At 36.6% G+C, this 21,882-nt stretch overlaps 2 protein-coding genes across 5 annotated transcripts in view; both read left to right on the forward strand.

Annotated features, from left to right (window-relative positions):
* Positions 1-21,882, forward strand: part of LOC132706721 (bicaudal D-related protein homolog) — a 56,511-nt gene that overhangs the window by 4,463 nt on the left and 30,166 nt on the right. The gene's annotated exons all lie outside the window — the stretch shown is intronic.
* LOC132706727 (uncharacterized) lies at positions 8,861-10,347 on the forward strand. 2 transcript variants are annotated; one of them, XM_060678216.1, is made up of 3 exons: positions 8,861-9,083; positions 9,654-9,918; positions 9,968-10,347. In XM_060678216.1, the coding sequence occupies exons 1-3, from the start codon at positions 8,906-8,908 to the stop codon at positions 10,251-10,253; spliced, it is 729 nt and encodes a 242-aa protein (XP_060534199.1). In that variant the 5' UTR covers positions 8,861-8,905; the 3' UTR covers positions 10,254-10,347. The 2 variants fall into 2 exon arrangements, with proteins under 2 accessions (XP_060534199.1, XP_060534200.1); XM_060678217.1 differs by having other exon boundaries at positions 8,861-9,065.

Raw genomic sequence — 21,882 nt, forward strand, 5'->3', positions numbered from 1 at the left:
TTTTAATCCAAATTAATAAAAATCTTATCCGGTATCATCATCATTATGCATATTATTGTTGAGCCCCTAACTACGCTGAATTGAAATAAATATTTTAAAATAAAAGGTAATAGGTAATAAGGTAAAAGGTAATAGTTAATTAAGAAGTATTTAACAGGATTTAAGAAACCTTTTACCCTTAAAGCAGTTCAGGTTAGATACAGATATAAACCTTATTGCAACTTTGACCGCAGAATCCAAAAATATTAAGGCGGTTCTAACACTTTTGAGGCAACCCTTATAATATGAATCTAATGTTAAAAATTATTATATTATAATAACCTTGTACACAAGAGTAGGCACAAATATTCGTCTCCCTGAGATGAGATAAAAGATAAACTGAACAAAAGGGGAAATGTAATAAATAATAAATAATAATAATAATAATAATAATAATAATAATAATACATTTATTGTACCAATGGCAATACACTGCAATGAGTATCAGTAATACCTACCTATAATTCCCAAAAATATTGGTAATTTAACTTTACATCATTTTACAAAATAACACTTACTATCAAATCGTTAATTTCATTTTGATTAAAGCGAAAAAAAGCGACAAGGAAAGGAATAATTATTTTATACAATATATACGAGGGGGTATCCAAAAAAAACCGGAATCATTTTTTATACACTGTATATTGTTTTGGAAATCACAGAACGACCTTATCCCCTTCAAAATAGTCTCCATTACAACTAAAACATTTGTCCCAGCGGTGCTTCCACGGTTCGAAACATTTTTTATATTCGTTCATTGACCTCTTCAATGTTGTCAAATCGCTGCCCTTTCATGTCCCTTTTCATACGTGGAAATAAGAAGAAGTCACACGGAGCGAGATCAGGCGAGTAAGGTGCATGGGGCAGAGGAACCATGCCATTTTTAGCCAAAAACTGCTTAACAGAAATGGCTGTGTGTGCAGGTGAAAGAACCAGTACCCTGTCCGCCACAAATCGGGTCTTTTTTGTCGAATACTTAAAACTTCCAGATAAAAAGCTTGATTAACGGTCTCACCTGGTGGAACGAACTCTGCATGAACTACGCCGTTGATGTCGAAAAAGCAAATCAGCATCGTTTTGATGTTTGATTTGATCTGACGACATTTTTTTGGAAGGGGACAGTGACGCCTTCCATTGGCTGGACTGTTGCTTCGTTTCTGCATCGTAACCATAGCACCATGACTCGTCACCAGTAATGATCTTTGAATGAAAGTCTGGATCCGTTTCAAGCTGTTGATTCAAACCACGACATGTTTCAACTCGATGTTCTTTTTGCATGTCAGTCAGAACACGAGGAACAAACGTGGCAGCAACTCTTTTCATTCCCAAATCTTCGGTTAAAATTCGCGGAACCGTGCTCCAAGACAACCCACTAATCGTTGATAATTGTTCAATTGTCTGTCGACGGTCTGTGAGCACAATATTTTCGTCGATTCGAGCAGTTGATGGACGTCCGGAACGAGGTCGGTCATCAGTTGACTCGTCGCCATTTTTGAAGCGAACAAACCACTGGTACACTTGAGTTTTTCCCATCGCATCGTCTGTTTTTAACATTGAAACAGTTTCAGCAGCACCTTTACCGAGCAGAAAACAAAATTTTACAGCTGCACGTGGTTCTTTTAAACTTGCCGTCGAAAAAAACGAAATAACAAAAAAATGGCACTGCAAGTGAACGAAACAAGTTAAATTTAAAACGAAGGTGGCGTTGAACTCGCAATAAGTTGCACTAACCAATTCAATTCCGGTTTTTTATGGGTACTCCCTCGTAATATAATATAATTATAAGTATTATGTCCTCTTAAATTATTTTTAAATGTTAGAATTGACCAGCCAAAATTCAAGGAGTTCAAAGGATACGCGATATTACATGAGGAATGGACCTTGAAAGATATTTTTTTGGTGCTGAGACTGTCAGATAAAATATATGCAGGAATAAAAAAACAGAAATTGCGTAGCATCGGGCGAAGCATTTTCATGGCGACAATTCGCTTCCTACTTTGTTGCCGTTGCGACTCGAAGTGTCCATTTCGCAATACACGGCGACGTACTTTTAAATTGTCAAATCGTGACCTACGACTTCACCCTTACAGTTCAGCTTTCTTAACGCGAACAATGCAAAAACCGACACAATAGCCATTTCCGTCTTGGACTGAATGGCAACTGGCACGCTTAAAAATTTTCATTTTTTTCCCAGTCTTAACGATGCGCACCGAATGGAAGCAATTTCGAAAATTTACGCTTTTTTTATATGGCGGTTTTTGCTTAGTAGAAAAAGTCTCGGACTTATTTCGAAAATACCCGCATCCCTTTTAATACAGTCTAAATAATTTCGTTTTATTTAATTATTTAACAAATGGGAAATAATCTTTCCTAAGTGAGGACCGTGCACTAATGAATCAACCTGTCAAACAATCTAACTGTTGAATTATATTCTTTAGTTCGTAATAATGATCTACTATGCCATTTGTAAAAAAAGTTGACTTAACAGAAACAAAGGGTGACCAAAATTGGACACTTTTAAATGGAAACTTCCCTTTCGGAAAGAGATTAACGAAATCGGATTCATTACATAATGGTGAAAACCGCAGATGCATATCTATCACCGTTTCAGAATTTCAGTGATAGTGTTTTTTGAAGACTAATAATTTAAGAGCTATCAACCAAAAAATTAATTTCTAGATGCCTTAGTATATCTTTTATGAGTTGTATATACATTTACAAATCTTCTGCATTTGTCCTGCGTCAGTTATTTAATTATCAACAAGATTGTTAAAAACAATATACTTTTTTATGGCTACTTTTTCTACGCTGTACTTGGAAAATGTATCCATTTTGAGATCACCCTATAAGTTCCAAAGTGATGGAAATATCAAAAGATTTCTATTTCTATTCCACAAGATATCCTCAGGTGCAAATCGCAAGGGAATTATAATGTATAGTATGAAGGGGAATTTCGACGAATTTCAATGGAGTATCAAGGAATTCTGCTATGAATTGCAGAGCAATGCCAAGGAATTGTGAAAATGAAGGGAACTGCAACACAAAATATATTTTAACACTTTTAGTTTATCAGTGTATATACAACTATCACAATTCCAATTGTTTGTGATGCGATTAATTTTGTATTGAAAATTTATATTCACAGTAAGGAATTATACTTCATTGCCTAAAATATTCTAATATATATACATAGTTTCTATCATTCTGCCATTTAACTTTCATTTAAAAATTTACAATCACATTAACATTCAAATATCGTTTTCGCGGCCCACGTAATTTTTGCAAATGTAATCACAAATCCAAAAAATATATCCGTCAAACGCTCAGGGTCGGATTTAATCTCGGGTTAAGTTTGGGGTCGCCTCGACAAAGTAGGCAAGCCGTGTAAATCTCGTACTTAACCGACGACGAAAACTCGCGGCTTACGTTTTTTTTTTTTTTGCGCGATCTCTTGCGGTATTTTAACGCGAGACAGGGTCGATTTGAAATCCGGTTACGGCGATGACGTAACGGATAGCAGCGATTCGGCGTGAGTCACAGCGGTTTTACCTTTTTCGAAATAGTGATCGTTAGTACTGCTTGGGTTGAGTACCGTACTATCTCGGTTTCAACGCGTTTTTAACACATCGGCGTGTTCAAGCCCCCGAAAAAATATTAAAAAGCAATATTGTTAGGTATCTTGAAGACTTTTAAATGGTACATTTTGATGTTCTGAAAGCTATTTTTAGGGATTTATTTTGCAAATTATCAGCCAATTATATAGTTCTACATCTATGGTTTGAATTTGCCTGGTTTCATATGTTTGGTCAGCTTTTATTTTTAAATTTTCGTTTTTACGGAAAAAGAAACATAAAATTAGATTAAATATATCTCTTAACAGCCAGGACATCGACTTGATTCTATCATTTAAAATTTTTCTCAACCATGGCACATATTCATTCATTAATTTTAAGGCCTGTTTCTGATAATTGCAAAACTTTGAATTGTTAATTATGAGCGTTAATTCATTACGTTCTAACCAATCTTTTCTATGCCGCGCATGAGATTTTCCTTTACACTTTCTGCTAAGTATTATCACAAAAAGTCAAAACTGTAACATCCCATGTAGGAGTAGGCCTAAGGCACGTTTAAACATCGCTGAACATTTTTCCTACTCAAGAAGATCGAAGAATCGTAAAAATAATGGAATAAGGGGACGATACAAAGATGAAGAAGATTTTTTTTACCGAGAAGGAATTTAAACATTCATTGATAGTACGAAGCACACCATGAAAATGATAAATTACAGACGCACAGATGTACAGATTTTCGGTGGGAAAGAATGTTGGCTTGTTTTTTGGCCATCAATCCCACCGCAAAATTGGGTTTTATTTTTGATACATATCGGTTAAAGCAGTTGCTGATGAATATAGGCTCCGAGCTCAAGGAATGAAGTTTTCATTTTGCTCTATAACTGTTGAAGTTGAATGTTGCATTATTTATGCATGCCTGAAGCTCGGGGGTGCGCTTGAAGAGTAAATTGCAGCTGAAAATGATCGGGCAGCGCTCGCTGCGCCAAAGTCTAACGGTAAATGCGGTGTTAAGATGCCTTTTTCTTAGCACACTTACCTTCAAGTCGGAATAACACAAGACCGCTTAGGTATAATTTATCTGTACCTGCCCATTACCAGTCATATTTTACGGCTAATTATTTTTACGAACTCGGTTACCTTCTACTGCCCATTTGGGTTATTTGGTTTGTTTGTTTTGCTAGACGGTGGTTCCACTTTTTGCGTAGGCACGTCGTTATAGCTGCGGAAACATTGTAAGAGAAAAGTTTACAGAAAACATGGCGTTTCTTAATAGTGTTTCAATACCAAAAAAAAAGAACCACTATGCCAGGCTTCAAAGCTGCGGTAAAGCTATCTCATAATCAAACTTTATCAAACCGATACATGAAACAAAATTTTGTATACTTCTTACATATAAAAAATACAATATTTGCAGTAGTTTGCTTGTTTGCTTTTTAGCATCTACAAAGAAGTATTTTTTGAAGGTCTTACTTCATTCAGTTACTCCAAACATTTTCGGCTTTGGCTTTTAGTTGTCAAAGCGTTGTCAGCTGTCAATTTATAAACTTTCATGACTCCGGCGTTTTTTCCAGAAATTATAACCTGAAAATCGTTGCATCACTCGATATATTGTCTTTTTATTTATTTATCAACAAGTCTTTCCAAAATGCACAAAATGTCACAAAAAAGAGATACTTTGCAGAAATAATAAATCAAAATTTGTTCTAAGATTTTCCAAAGAGTGCACATACAATAGAAATGAAGGTTTCCACTATAACTAAAAAAATGTCTGTCTATCACACATTTTTGTTTTACACTCTCCAGTCGTTAGAGATATTTAAAATACGTATCATATTCCACCACGGGCAAGACTGTAGAAAAATATTATTAAAGTTTTTTTATTATTAAACCCATCAGTCACCCGGAGAATAAATCCAACACTTCTTCTTGTTTTCATGCATGAATTCATCTTATTTTATGCTCTAAGCACGGAATCTGATATGCAAATAAGTTCCACACGTAGGTTTTTAATTTAATATTTATTTGATCAAAAAACAATAAATAAAAGTAAATAAGGTTCTGTAGCTGGACATGAAGACTCAGATAAAGTGTATGAAGATGAAGGTGTACTACCAGAAAGAGAACTCGATTGAGATTGTAGACCTGGAATATTTTTATTTTCAGCCTCCTCATTAACTGGTGGAACTGGAGGTGGAGTGTCTTTATCACGAGGAATGGTCTCTTTGCAGATAGGACGTTCGGATAAACAATCTTATCTCTATTTTTTTTTCGAGAATCCTCGTGTAGATGTCATGCAGAAATAACAATCATTCCCATGATTTTGAGGCCCACTCCAAATCATCGGCATTGAAAACGGCACGGATTTGTGACTTTCTTCAAGCCAACCTCTCATCGTTCTTGAGCAGCCATGGCAGCATATTTTTGGCAACCAACTTTCATCTCGCTGTGTTTTTAGTACGTATTTCCCACAAATGTAGCAAAAACAATCTGAGGAATTTTTACCGTGGCATTTTGTAACCTTAAATCGCATAAAATTAATTTTAAAACAACTTTCAAACTTCTATTTTATATTTATTGACTCTACTTAAAAAAAAATACTCAAACTACACATCAAATACTTAAATCCAATGTAGAGAACATAAACTTTATGCAAAACTTACCAAAATATTTGATTTAAAACGTAAACAATTAAACGACAAGTTTTCACTGAACTGTCGTTTAATTGGCACTTCCCTCCTTTCTCTTACAACTCTCTGAAACTCATTTTGTATGTATATTTACTTTTTGTAACGTTGACGAATGAAAAAATTGAAAAATCTAGACGTGATAGAAAAAATAGGCCAACGGGGATAGATTCAAAACGTTTGAATTTTTTGAAATTTTTTGAAGGAGGATTTTTAGCAGAAGTGACAAAGATATGCCATTGGTCGGCGTTGTCAGTATTAGATATTGCGTAATTAATATCCAGGAACGCCGCTGCTATTGATCAAACCTGCGATCTGTCCCATAAAACTGGGTTAGTGGCGACGGTTGATTTACATAATATAATTATTACATTAGCGGCTCGGAGATATTAGATCTCCTTCCGGACGATTTTGTAACGTTAACAAAAGTCGGTTCCTCATTGCTTGCTTTATTAGCTAACGACCACAACCGAACGTCTTCGTGACTAAAGCTTTTCCAGATTTCGAAAATTATGTTTCTAGTTCGATACAATCGCTGGGTTGTCTCTCGTCATGCATTCTCTTTTATTTAGGTTTTGCGCTGTCGCGTTATATCACGACATGGCCTGTCTTATTTACTAATTAGTATCGATATTATTATCTAAACACAGAAATGACTCACGTTTGTTACACAACACCGATCTAATCAACCCCATGTTTGTTTAATTCGCACCTTTTGTTTACCCTGCCATATGCGACGCATATTAGATTTTTGCGAAGCTCGTTTGCGATAAACATGCCGTTCCTGCTTAAAGGATCCTAATTGAAAGCAACTAGAGGGCCTGCTAAAAACAAAAGATGAATGAATTAGATTCAAAAGACGAGTTTTGTCAAAAAGTTATTGCGTCACTTAGTACATACAAATCCGATAAATTTATATCTTCAAATGATTTTTGATTGTTTTTGATGTGACATAGTATCGATTCTTTTTATTCAAAATTTTAGCAAAGACAACTGACTAACCGAATCCAAAATTATAATTTCATTAATTTTTGAATCTACTAACCCTATTTTTAACTAGACGACAAATAAAAAAGCTGGCAACGCGGCAAGCGTGAAGTAGTGGTATTAGTACAGCGCGTTTGTTTAGTTAAAACAGCAAGTAAATTTGATGAACACCATTTTAGTCACGAGTTTGATATGCCACTATGGTGGAGCGAGTGTTTAATAAACGAGAGACTTAAAAAACATCCGAGCATCCGATCGTTCTTAAACTTGTGTCTAAAATATCGCAAATAATTTTTTCCCACTCTCTTCTGTGAAATACCTAATTATAAACTGCAGTCGATTGTTTTCGGCTTGAATTTTGACGTTTGTCAGTTCTGACGGTCGTGTTATCGAGTGTATTCGTGTTGTTTTTTCTTTTTAAATTCACTCGTTTATTATCCGTTTTACCCATAAAGATAAACGCTATGTTAGTAAAGTATTTCTAAAACAAGAACTCTAGAATCTGTAAAACGTTGGTCCGCAATAGTTTTTCGATCGATCTCCACGACAATCGCATTGAAGCGAAGGAAACTAGCGTGCAATAATGATGAAAACATTCTTTAGAGAGAACGTCTTAATTAACATTAATGTGTTAATAGCTCATTTTAATATTAAGTGTAAAATTTCGTGCCGATAGCAACGCAACAAGTATCAGTTTTATTTTAAAATGTTGCTCCGTTAATAATACAAATTACCAGAAAAAGCAGCGTCGTAGTTTGCTGGGAGGTACTTTTATGTGTTCAAATATTTTATACCGTATTCTACTTGTTTTGAAATTAGCACACGAGTTTGCAAATTCCTGCTTAATTAATTGTGTATATTTCGAGCTTTCCGGTAATTGGGCATCTGTGGTACACGTTGGCTTAGGGTTATAAATTATTATGCAAAACCGAATTTAAGCAAAATCGATCGACCCCCATTTTCACGTCCAATTAGGCCTCTCCGCCTTGCTGCTACTTTTGTGTCTGATTCTGGTACCGGTTTTTCGGTGTAGGCATTGTTACTCGTGACAAGTTTGCCATTTAAATTTGCATCATCTACTTTCTCGCTCGCATTTGGCGGCAGAAAAGAATAGCCGTGATTCATCGTGTTAGTCACTTAAATGTATGTGTGACGGGTAAATGAATATTATTTAAACAATACCTACCCGGCATAATATTGACTTTGTCACGCCGATTTTCTGTTTGAGTACCCCTCAGTATTTATTTGCAAACAAATAAATAAGGTTTATTTTTCACTTTTCCTTTTGTCAAATTTTTTGTGTCATTTGACCAGTATAATTTTATATAATATATATTTTTAAAAATAAAATGTGGTCGATATTATTATTGGGATTCCCCGAATTGCTAAGTATCATATTTGGATATTCCTTAAAGATGGTTATGGTTATTATTATTAAATAATGATATTTAAAACATTTTTTGACTAGTCAATTAAAAAGATTCAATTGACCATGGTGAATAGAATGGTCATGCGAATATTATTTTTGAGATTTCGTCCTACTATCGAAACGCCAACGTCAAAAATGAGCCTGTCATTGTCATTTCTCAAAACGGCAGCATTAAATTTGGTCGCCGCCCTATTATGGCGGCCGTGTTAAAGTCTTCACAGCGTTTGGTCGAACGAACGAGTTATATTAAATCGGCTCCTTCAAAGGAATTAGTACGAACCAGTAAAAAGTCGTTTTGGCAGATTTTCCGTGACAAAAAAACCGTACAGACGACCGAAAAGGATTCCACAGACTGTGAGAAAGTCATAAGTAGTAAGAATTTTCCAATTGTAGAAAATTTCTGTTCAAAAAAATGATAAAGATTGCCAAATACTTGCTGACTAAAGAATGATATTGGTCAGTTGCTCCACCTAAACACCTCCCTTCAAATTTTTCTTTCGTCAGGTGTGATGATATTACATCTCGTTTCAAACATAGTCTTGCCCTTCTGTTTGCCAGCGACTTGAAACGTTTTGTAAGAATAACCATTTATAACAACTTTTTAGTTTTACTGGAAGGTATGGATAGAGTGCCCCAAGTCGGAACTTGATATACTTAAATAAATGCTCAAAATCCCACAGTTTATGAATATTGTTTAGCGGATTTGGCTACGCTTTTGAGTTATTACTTGAAGTTCAAGTTGAAACATTCATTTTGCATCTCCGTAAATCTCGGCTTTATGTTCTAATCTTATAAGCACCATACTAAAGCTTGTTTTTAGCTAGTATATTCTTCTTCTTTGATATTGTATTTCTTTAGTCAATATCGCTGACGTTTTGGTCCGTTAATTGCTGTAGCTCAGATGTCGTAGGGTACGCGTGGAATCACCACTGCGTTCATCAGTTCCAGATGACCAGGTCGTAAAAGATATGACCGAAATAGCCAAGCTGGGCGGGCGCGTTTACAAAACTTGCGGCACAGCGTACATCTTACAGAAAAACTTCACGTCGCCGCAGGAAGTCGAAATCGACCCTGAAGACGCGTTGATCGAAAAGATCGAGAAGCATCCGTCGTTGAAAGACGAGACGGATCCGATGCCTCCATTCGAGAGCGTCGAGAAACGGCTCATTGATTTGAGCGAAAGGAAGTTGCACCCTCTCTTCAAAATGTGAAACCGAAACTCACGGTTTGCCTTTTTGCACGAATCGCCTTTCCAGGTTGATGTCCATTCCGAAGAAACCAGCGACGCGTGATCCAGTGACGCCTAACGTCTCGTATAAAACCAGGAGCGGCACGATTTTGCCCGAAGAGATACCCGAACGTCTAAAGATCGATAAGGGTTTTTTCGAGAAGAAGAATATGTTTTGGGAATGCAAGAGGGTGGAGCCGCCTCAACAGCTCATCGCCAGGATCGCGGAAATCAAACAGAACGAGCTTCCTACGATGGAAAACTTATCGACGATGGTTAAAAGGGAGCAGAAGCACCAAAATGAGGAGAATTAGCAATTATCTCCATTGGTGCGGAGGGCGACCTTAAAACGACACCTTGGGGGTACCGCAGCCGAACCCGGTTTCACTTTTGTTATTAATACCACGCTTGAAGCCTTTCGATGAGTTTTATTATACACAGGCCATCTTTTCTTCAGTCTGTCGATCAAAAAACCGTACAATTAACATTTCCCTCATACTTTTCCTTTCGGCGCGAGGCACAAAAGAAAAAAATCGCACCGAAACAGTTGCCTGACGGCGCGCATCGATCGCAAGATGGTTCGCGTATTGTTAAATTGTAAGAGCGTAATTAGGAGCATTCGGATTTTTCGCAATTAGGCGGAAAAAGTGCGCCCGGGGGTACCCAGGGGGGCCCCGGTTGACTTTCAAGGTCTTAGTCGATATTGTGTGGTAACCGTATTGTTCTGCGGGTTCAGGAAATGTGTAACACTGAAGGAATGATGGCCAGGTTAAAGTCGTAGACCATGAGACTGCTTAAATCATATAGTTTTTTATTAATACGGTTACCTTTCCGTTGAATCTCAAAATTTACACTTTAAGAAAAAATCTGAGTTCGGCATTGACTTCTGGATTCTACTTTCTAGAAGCTAGACCGATTATCCTCAGCAGACCATTTTTTGTTACGTTTGCCATCGAGATTAACAAAATGAGACATTCAAATGCATCAGACAGACAAAATACATCCCTAAAAATATCTTTCAGAACTAACAACACACCATGGACACATTGGACAAACAGGTAGATCCTTCAAGAAACGCAGTAATGAACATAAAACAGGGTTTAAAAAAATTTGATATTTTACATACAGCCGCAAAAAGTAGAAAATTAAATTTATTGGAAGCCATGGAGATTAACAAAATGAGACATTCAAATGTATTGCTTAACGGTCAATTAGATTTAAATTCCTCTCCTTTATTGAACTTAAATTCTCACAACAACATTAATTAAGGTTTTATGGTCGTTTTTCGGTATATATAGTAGCAGGCAGTGTTGTCCAAACAATTGTCATGTCAAAATATATAATTTCGTGAAAATCTGAACTTTTAGTTTTCGATAAATGGATTTTCATCAAGTAAAAGCCACCTCAGTTCAATTTTTGAAAATTATATCTTTTGCAGAAACCTGACTACGCCACTGGTTTCTCATTCTTATTACGATACAGATATAAATGGTAAAGTCTGTTCATAGATATAAGAAAGTGACTAACTGATACGAATTAAGGAAAGAACCGGACAAGCTGTAAGAATGAAATATGTCCGAACAGATCCGTGCTTTGCTTAGAATTTAATTATTTGGGGTTTTGTTAGGAAAGATACTAAACAATATTTATTTATTTATGTTTAAATCTAAAATAAAATTACAAAATATTTTTATTACCTACTTAAATTATTTAAAATTATTCACATAATATATCAGTATCACTATCGCCATCATCCCCCGTTGTAATTATTATTTGTTCTGTATTAATTGCCATATGGATATATGATTGTTCTGCTTTTTCTATATGTTTAACAGAATTTGCCCAACTTTGTGGAGGGATGTTAAAAACTTCGGTTTCTATAAGTTTCTTTCGACGAATGTCAGATTTCAGTTAGTGCCAAACATGTTCAATGGGATTAAATATACAGATAAAACTGTATATGTCCTAGATTTTTTGCATAATTATTATAGACGTATTCCTTTTGTAGGTTCAAGCTTTGTAGAACCTCAGTTAACTGCTTTTTGGTATAATCTTCGTGAAAATAAATGTCATTATTATACATGTAGTTTTGGATTGTTGCTTTTGTGTCACATGAGGAAGGGGTTTTAGTCAACTGCCTACTGTGATAACTTGCATTGTCCATTACAATGACGCTATTAGGATGATGTCTCCATGGTAATCCAGAGAAGAATCTTTAATATTTCTCGTAGACAAAAAAAATCCATTTGGCATCCAACCATCTTTAGAGCCAACATGCAAAATAGTTATTCTTTTACCTCTACCATAAAGAACGTCACAATTGAATGTCTGGGATATGAAAAAAGACGCAGCAAAAAGAAATGGATGACTGACGAGATCCTACAACTAATGGACAAACGCAGACAGCACAAGAACACTAACATTGATGAATACAAGAGACTAAACTCACTAATAAGATCCGATATTAGAAAGGCTAAAAGGAAATGGCTGGAGGGGGAGTGTAAGGAAATTGAATACTTGCAACAAATACACAATACGCGTGAAAAACACAAAAAGATGAAAGAAGCATCTGGAATGTATAAAAAACGACCTCCAGGAATATATACCGATGACACAAACAAATTCATAATAGAAGCAAATGAAAAGAAACAGCTGTGGGAAGAATATTTCACAGAATTATTTGCCGATGATTCTCGTGAAGGCCTAAAAGACAACCAGTTAAGCGAATCATTATCAGGGCCACCTATATTGAGGGAAGAAATAAAGAAAGTGATTATGAAAGCAAAAGATCATAAGGCTACAGGACCAGATGGTATACCAGGGGAGGTTTTGAAACTGATAGAGGACGACAATATCGACGTCTTGCTCAAAATATTCAATTATATCTACAATACAGGACACTTTCCCCGAAGCTGGTTAAGATCAACTTTTATACCCCTACCCAAGAAAAGCAACGCCCGAAAGTGCAAAGATCATAGACTCATAAGTCTGATGAACCACTCCTTAAAAATTTTCCTCAAAATAATACACAGGAGAATACAGCACAGATGCGAGAAAATTATCGGCCCTAGCCAGTTTGGATTCAAATCAGGTATGGGATCACGTGAGGCGCTTTTCGGACTCCAAGTCTTAATACAAAACTGTCTAGATGTTAATAAAGACATATTTCTATGTTTCGTCGACTATGAAAAAGCTTTCGATCGTGTACAGCATTCAAAACTCATGCAGATTTTGAGAAAAACCGACGTCGACGACAAGGACATAAGGTGTATCGAGAGATTGTACTGGGGTCAAACAGCTAATATTACCATACAAAACATTATTACTGAAGATATTGATATCCGGAGAGGAGTTAGACAGGGATGCGTCCTGTCTCCATTGCTTTTTAATTTATACTCCGAAGCGATATTCAACGAAGCTTTTGAAGAACAAGAGTTGGGAGTGAAAGTGAACGGAATACCAATTTCGAATATCCGATATGCGGATGACACTGTCCTCATTGCCAATGATGTTGAGGAACTACAGAGAATGTGTACTAGGTTATGTGGCAGCAGCAACGAATACGGGATAAACATTAACGCCGACAAAACCAAATTTATGATAATCAATTCAGATAGAAAACCGAAATATAGAACGAGTAACACAGTTCAAATACTTACATGCAGGATGGAACTCGGAAAAAGAGATTAGGTGCAGAACAGAGATGGCACGTGCGGCATTGATGAGATATGAAAAAATCCTTAGAAATCGAGACCTGCACTTGTCTTTTCGAGTCCGATATGCAAAATGCTATGTTTGGTCGGTACTTTTGTACGGAGTGGAGACATGGACTGTGAATGCAAAAATGATCAACAGAGTGGAAGCCTTCGAAATGTGGACCTACCGACGTCTTCTGAGAGTCCCGTGGACGGACAGAGTAACTAACGACGAAGTACTAAAAGAATTCATAAGAACAGAGAACTACTTACAGCCGTAAAACGCAGGAAAACGGCCTACCTCGGACACATTTTTAGACATGATAGGTATCAGCTGTTACAACTCATATTAGAGGGTAAAATGGATGGCAAGAGAGGAATAGGAAGGAAACAGATGTCATGGGCAAGGAACATTAGACAATGGACAGGTCCAAAAACAATTGGGGAACTTGTCAACGCGGCAAGAGATAGAGACCAATTTCAGCGTGTGGTCGCCAACATCCATTAAGTGGATAGGCAGCGTGATGATGATGATTACCTCTTTTTGATGGCGCGTTTTACACTTATCAGTTGAGTTAACCCAACCCTTTTCCAGGGTATCATAAGTGTCGAACCAGGTTTCATCCAAGTAAATAATTGGCCTTTGTTGTTCTCTGTAATAGAATAGTGTTTTGGGCGGGAGCATCTCCTGAGATACATTGCATAATTCGCACACGATTCAACACACGTTGTATTACACAAGAAATAAGAATGATTACTAATAAACTTAAACCAAAGAATATTAAACACAGGTAGGTATAAAATTATTTTCTATCACGGTATTAGGTAATAATCTTGTTGCATTAATGATCACCCTTGGATAATGACATTCAAAAGCAATGGGTCACTTTCTTATATCTATGAACAGACCATATGTGCAATGCACGAAAAAAGCTAGCTAGGATTGTGTTTGGAACGGTATCTTTTGTTTCACAAAAATCTATCACAAATACATTATGAGTAGTTCTATCCTACTTTATTTTCCGCGACAGTTGAACGCTGCTATAGATTGTCACCTATCCGTGGATAAACGGTACAAAAAGGTTCCACCCGAAAATTGCTTTATTATATGATACATCTCGAGGAATTACCATCTGCTAGCGAGGAATGAGGAACCGTTGCGATAATCGTACATCGCGGCATATTATGCGCAATTACTCGCGTCTAATTCTAAATAATTAATGCAGATTTACCACCACGGACCACTGAGCTCATCGGAAACTTGAGTATTTCCCTTTAAGTCGGTTGACAACGCCGCCGAGTCGTATAAAAAATAAAAATCTCGTAAATCCATCGAAAAGCGGAGGAAATCAGTTATTACGGACTTGGGGGAACGAACTCCGATTGTCCGATTCAAAAGGTTCATGCAATTATATAGCGGCGCGTACTACGTGTGTACTACCATTACGGGTATGAAATTAATTGCGAATATTGCTATACAGAACAAAAAAAAAAGTTCCCACCGGCTTTACGCCGGTCTTTAATGAAATCCGAATGCATTCATACTTTTTATAGCGAACACGTCGATGTATAATCAGCATTAAAGGTCTGGCCTCACGTGAACGAGACGAGCACGAGACGACGGTCGCACGATGCTCGCATGATGTTCATTTTTTAGTAATTCCAAAGGTTTAAATGCGTTTGGCCACACATCGACGTGAGTGCGAGACGAACGTTAGACCCGTCCGCAGCTCGGCAACGACGACGAGACGACGAGTTCAGTTAATTTTTTTCGTGCCGATTTCGTGAGCGTTCTAGAAATTAGGCAGTTAATGGCAAGCCAAAGAGAAATTGTACTATCTGCATCAGCTTCATCCTCACGATAACTTGGACTCACCTCGAGAGTATTCTTTCGAACCTCTCCATTCTCAATTCCATTTGACGCCGTCTTCGCAATCACCCCAGCCCTGCGATCGAGATAACTTAGCAGCACCTTCAGAAGGATATTGTCTCACACCTCTTCAGCCTCAATGCCCTTCCATACCAGGTTAAATAAATAGATTTTAATTTATCTTTATCTTTCGTCGATAATAAATGCATTTTTTACATAGTATATAGATTGTTCAATAAGTAAAATGTCTATTATCTTTGAATTGAAGATCTCCAAAATGTGTCTTCTTTTTTACTTATATGGCTTTGTAGTGTTTCAAAAAGTTCATGAAATGTGACTTGGTTCATTCGGAAATATTCAAAAAATTTTCTTTCATCGTCCAGGAAATGTGGATACAATGTGATAAATTCGCCTTCTCTGCATCTGCTTTTCCAGGTGCTGTGTACCCATATTTTTCTTTTTCTTCTGCTTGTGTTTTCGTATTCTTCCTCTTCCAATGCTAAAGCCAAATCCCGATTTGCGAAATTTCTAAACATTTTCAATAATTTCGCCGCACTAATATACACTAGTGAAAATGTTAATGCACTGCCAATACACTGCGCGTAACCAATTTGGAGTCACATGCAAGTCGTACGTACCCCGGAACAGTGTGGGCTTATGGCTGCGAAACGAGTCCCGTACGAGTCTCGTTCTAACTATCAACACTCAAACGTCTTCTACGCGTCCTGAATATGTGTGGCCAAACCTTTACGTTCAGGAGTTTGTTCGCGGTAGTGTCTAAAAGAAACACCACTATGCCAATGAGTCCAAAGCAAACTGGATTTTGACACGAGCGAAATAGACCTGTATTGCTTATTAGTTAGGAACAAATATAAAAATCATTAATTGTGCATATCTGCAAAATTAAAAAGATCAATAGCAAGCATTTCATGGCTCTGAAATGTGAGACCACCGTACAAATATAACAAAAAATCCCGCTTAAGCAATGCCATATTGGACAAACAGTGGCGAAAAAACTTTTAACAAATGCAAAGTAATGTTTGTTATTTTTTACGATAAAGAATTTATGGTTTTCAAATAATTTGTGTCCTAAATTATTCAGTCCGCTTTGGTAATTGCGATAAAAGTTGCTAATAACAAAGCCTTTAAATATTTCTAAAAGTGCTGCAACGAAAATATTACAAAAATAGTGAAGACCTAGTGAAGGCTACTTCCAAGATGATAAAACCGATTTAAGACTATCGAAACTTGAGCCTCGAAAATCACAAAAAAAAAACACTTCTCTCAAAGAATATACAGGCCCCAATGGAATTCGCCAGAGTTTTGGTCAACAAATTTTCTCTGTTTGGATCTGTATGTGAAACGTGGAGTAGGAAACATCATGCAAGTATCCGGTAAAATGGACTGATTTTAATACAAAGAGATATGCAAAGCTACTGGTTTGAAGAAGAAGAGATACCATTGCGAAGGCGATTTCAGCAGGAAAATAATCCGAAACACTCGTCCAAGTTACTTAAACAATGGTTTAGAGAGAAAAACATAACTGTACTTTAGTGGCCATTCTAATTGCCAGATCTGAACCCATTTGGGATGTCTTGTTAAATGTTAAAAATCAAGAAGAACCATTTATTAACATTGAATCAGAATGGTCTCTAATTCTTGGAGAAACTCTACAAAAATTGGTTAACTTATGCCGATAAGATGGCAGGCTCTGTTAAAAAAGGCATCAAAGTAACAACATTATTTTCTCTTGTGGCTAAATTTCTTCAATTTCATCCAATAATTCTCAAAACCCCGACCAATTTTTTGCAATGACGTTCTTCTCATTATTTTGCGTGTTATTTACTTAGATCGTTTTGCGAAGCCGTCCAAATATAGCTGAAAATGTGGCCGCGATGTCGAAAAACTACCCCGCCGAAAATGCAAACCGAGCAAATCGAAAGGTTCGAGTCACCGCACGAAAATACGAAAATGATTAAAAGAAGCAGTTAAGCACCGGATAGCGTGCCAAGCATTGTGTTGGAATTCGTTTTGGCGTGTAATCGATACGGAATCGACGTAATGTGATCTCGGTAGTGTATTATGAACACGTCGCTCCTTATTTAAGATCAGCAAGGTGCCGATCCAAGTTGGTAAATTGTCCTCCTTTAGATTGCTACGGAAGAATCTCGTCTTCATTTGATTCGGATTTTTCGACATTTTTAGGGACTAGGTGAAGTCTGTTCATAGATATACGAAATAAGGAAAGACCCGGGCAAGCCGTAAGAATAAAGTATGGCTTAGAATTTAATTATTTGGGGTTTTGTTAGGAAAGATACTAAACAATATTTATTTATGTTTAAATCTAAAATAAAATTACAAATTATTTTGATTGCCTAATTAAATTGCTTAAAATTATTCACATAATATATCAGTATCACTATCGCTATCATCGCCTTTTGGATGGATATACGATTGTTCTGCTTTTTCTATATGTTTAACGGAATTTGCCCAACTTTGTGGAGAGATGTTAAAAACTCATAAGCGTCGAACCAGGATTCATCCAAGTAAATAATTGACCTTTGTTGTTCTCTGTAAATCCTAATTTTTTCTAGATATTCCAGTCGCCATTTCCGAATTCTAAAAGATTCTATTAAAACTTGCCTCTGGTCATTTTTTTTTTAAATCTAAAACCCATGTGTTGAATACACTTCCATAAGGTAGTTCTGCCACATTGAACGCCGGTTTCGTCTTTTTCAAGCCTCCTAATTAAGATATCTAATGTAGACACGCTTTGTTCCTGGTATATCACTGTCATCTACACTCGAGAAGATGTCAGCATCGCTTCTTTTTTTCCTCGCTCAAATGGGATTATTCACAATTTTCGATACAGTTGATGTTGGAATTTTCGTCAATGTGGCCGTTTCTTCTAAAGATGCTTGCTTGCTGGCACCACGTTCAACGAGAGTCAAATAAACATTGTTTATAACTTCTTTATTAGTCTCAATAGAATAGTGTTTTCTACATTTGGGCGGGAGCATCTCCTGAGATACACTAGACTAGCACATATTTTGCATAATTCGCACACGATTCAACACACGCTGTATTACACACGAAATAAGAATGATTACTAATAAACTTAATCCAAAGAATATTAAACACAGGTAGGTATAAAATTATTATCTATAAGGTTGTTCGGAAAGTCATTTCGTTTTTTCCCGTTAGGGGACTTAATTGCGTTTTTTCGAAACCAACTTCACACTTAAGCCGCATAACCATTATATGTCTTGAGAGCTGATATTGTAAGGCTTGTGTGTGAAAAAGTTCTATTAATTCTACGCAGTAGTTTTTGGTTGGTGCCCTTTTAAATATGGAGAGCAATAAGCAGCATTTTCGTCATATTTTACTTTTTTACTTCAGAAAATGTAAAAATGCTGTCCAAGCGAGAAAAAAATTAACGGATGTGTATGGAGAAGGCGTGTTAACAGTACGCCAGTGCCAGAATTGGTTTGCAAAATTTCGATCCGGCAAGTTTGATGTCGAAGATGCACCACGGTCTGGAAGGCCGGTCGAAGCTGACAAAGATGCGATAAAGGCATTAGTTGATGCAAATCGGCGAATAACCACACGAGAGATCGGTGAGAGATTAAATTTGTCGAATTCGACTGTTTATGGCCATTTGAAAGGCATGGGCTTAACCTCGAAGCTCGATGTGTGGGTGCCCCATGTCCTTACGGAGCGAAATTTGTGTCGTCGCGTTGACGTGTGTGATTCGCTCCTCAAACGTCAAGACAATGATCCATTTTTGAAGCGGATTATTACTGGGGACGAAAAATGGGTTGTATACAACAATGTTAAACGCAAGAGGTCATGGAGCAGAAAAGATGAACCGGCTCAAAGCGTGTCAAAAGCCAACATTCACCAAAAAAAGGTGATGCTCTCCGTTTGGTGGGATGTCAAAGGAATCGTTTTTTTTGAACTTTTGCCGGACAATACAACGATTAATTCAGAAGTCTATTGTCATCAACTGGACAAATTGAATGATTCACTTAAACAGAAGAGGCCCGAATTAATCAACAGGAAGGGTGTAGTGTTCCACCAGGATAATGCGAGACCTCCCACAAATTTGGTCACTCGCCAAAAACTTTTACAGCTTGAATGGGACGTACTGCAACATCCACCATATTCTCCAGATCTGGCGCCTTCCGACTACTATTTGTTCCGGTTTTTGGATGGCAAAACCTTTACCTCAAATGAAGATGTCAAAAACCACCTGAACCAGTTTTTTGCCAGCAAGGACCAAAACTTTTATGAGAGGGGAATTATGTTACTGCCAGAAAGATGGCAAAAGGTGTTGGACCAGAATGGCCAATATATAATTTAATAAAATATTTATTCATTATACGAAAACTGTCTTTCATGTTCCCCAAAAAAAACGAAATGACTTTCCGAACAACCCAATATTACGGACCACAATTTTACCTGAATTTAAATTCCGAAACTTTAGGTAATAATCTTGTCGCATTGTTGTTAATGAAAAGAAATTGGTCACTTTCCTATATCTATGAACAGACCATACCACAATGGGTTCGACCGTCGCACAGTTTTCTTATCTTTCCAATCACACTCAGAAAGTAGTGTTGAAGGAGAATGTGTGGGGTATTTCAGCGACCGATTGTCTTTCTGTATTACGCAGTACTACGAAGTTGCCTCACTCATTTTGACATTAGTGACATTGGATAGATGTCTCTCAAAATAACGTAAAAGCTTCAGAATGGCCGTTGTAGATTTATTTTTAGGCTTAAAAAATATGACAAAAAATGACCTCCATTGGTTGACTTAAAACCGACAACATTAAAAGTATTCGTGTTATTGGACACAGAAATCACGAGTATCTACGGAATTTTAACAATCTTCTAGTTATCGACTAACCTTTTTTCGCTGTAGGTTTATCTATGTATGTAATGTATCTTAAAAATATAAACCTCAACGGCTTTGGGTGAGCGCTCAAACGCACTGGTTTCTTAATTATTCATTAATAAAATATTTGTATTGTTAACCTCGCCTGGAATTGATTTCTTCTTGTAATTTTGATATATGGTTTAGACTCCGCCATTTGTAACCATTGCAACACTGACCTCAAGTCAAATTAATTAATTGACAAATTGACAACTTTGGACGACTAGTGGCTTGCGTTTGCTAGTCATTCCAGTTCACTCTGGTTGGTACCTAAACATAGATGACCCAATAGTATGCTCCTAAGATTAATACTCAAAGCCGGCGTTACAAATAATGGAGTAGGTAGAGCGGTCGAATTTCAAATCAAATTAGGCGACAAATAATCGAAATATTTAAATTGCCGGGTCAAAGTCGTGGTCAAAAAGGAGATGGATCTGAAAGAAGAAAAATAGCAAGATCAGGTATCTTCTGGTCGAAATAATATTGAAACAAACATGACCAGGATGAAGATATTCAAGATATACGATTATGGGATCTGCGGGATGCGGACGGCGTTCTTGAGAGAGTATTCTGCAAAATTTATGCCAAACTTGCGAAATTAATAATTCAACTGTGACTAAAAGTCACCTGGATTTGCAAATTATATTATACAACCATTTGCCCATTATTTTATTATCGAATATATTGAAATTTAAATATGGTAGTTTGACCAAATTTTTGCCGACACAGTGTTTGACTGGGCTAGTTCTCGTTTATGTCACAGAATATATTTACACACTTGCTGCTCACGGTTGACGAACTGTGACTACCAGTGGGCTAGTTTTACCAATTAAATTATATAACCAATTATGGTATTGAAAATTCAAATATGAAGTTTGATACATTTTCTAGGGTTCTTTATTCTGTGCGAAGTCTCTTTTATAACGCGTGACATAGAAATGAAATTGCAACATCCAGTAAATGTAAATATATTTTTATATTATGGATGAAGGTGGGATATTAATATTGTGTTAGGTAAAATGAATAACAATTGATTACATTTTAAACAAATTTGTAACATTTTGCAAGTCTTCGGGGTTGTTTACTTTGAAACTTTGCGATGGATATTTATTGGTTTTTATATTCTACGGGTTATGTATGTATTAGTAGATAGTAGGTATTAAAAATCAAATTATTGGTATTATCTGATTCAATTTATACTCATAAAATGCTGGCCTACAATTATTACGACATTGTGAGAAATAAGAAAGTCACGAGGACTAAGATGTTCTTTTCATATCTGAACTATGCTAGCCCGCTTTTTTTTCGATATACAGGGGTGGGAATAAGTCATCTTGCTGTGTTCGAAATGTGTATCAGGCCACTTTTCTCTAAAACCTTGCAAAGGAAACCTGTTCTCAAGGCTAGAAATACCTCCAAATCCCATCGAAAATGACCCAC

The sequence above is a fragment of the Cylas formicarius genome, unplaced genomic scaffold (assembly GCF_029955315.1).
Source record: "Cylas formicarius isolate icCylForm1 unplaced genomic scaffold, icCylForm1.1 PGA_scaffold_8__14_contigs__length_24414737, whole genome shotgun sequence".
NCBI classification, from domain to species: Eukaryota; Metazoa; Arthropoda; class Insecta; order Coleoptera; family Brentidae; genus Cylas; species Cylas formicarius.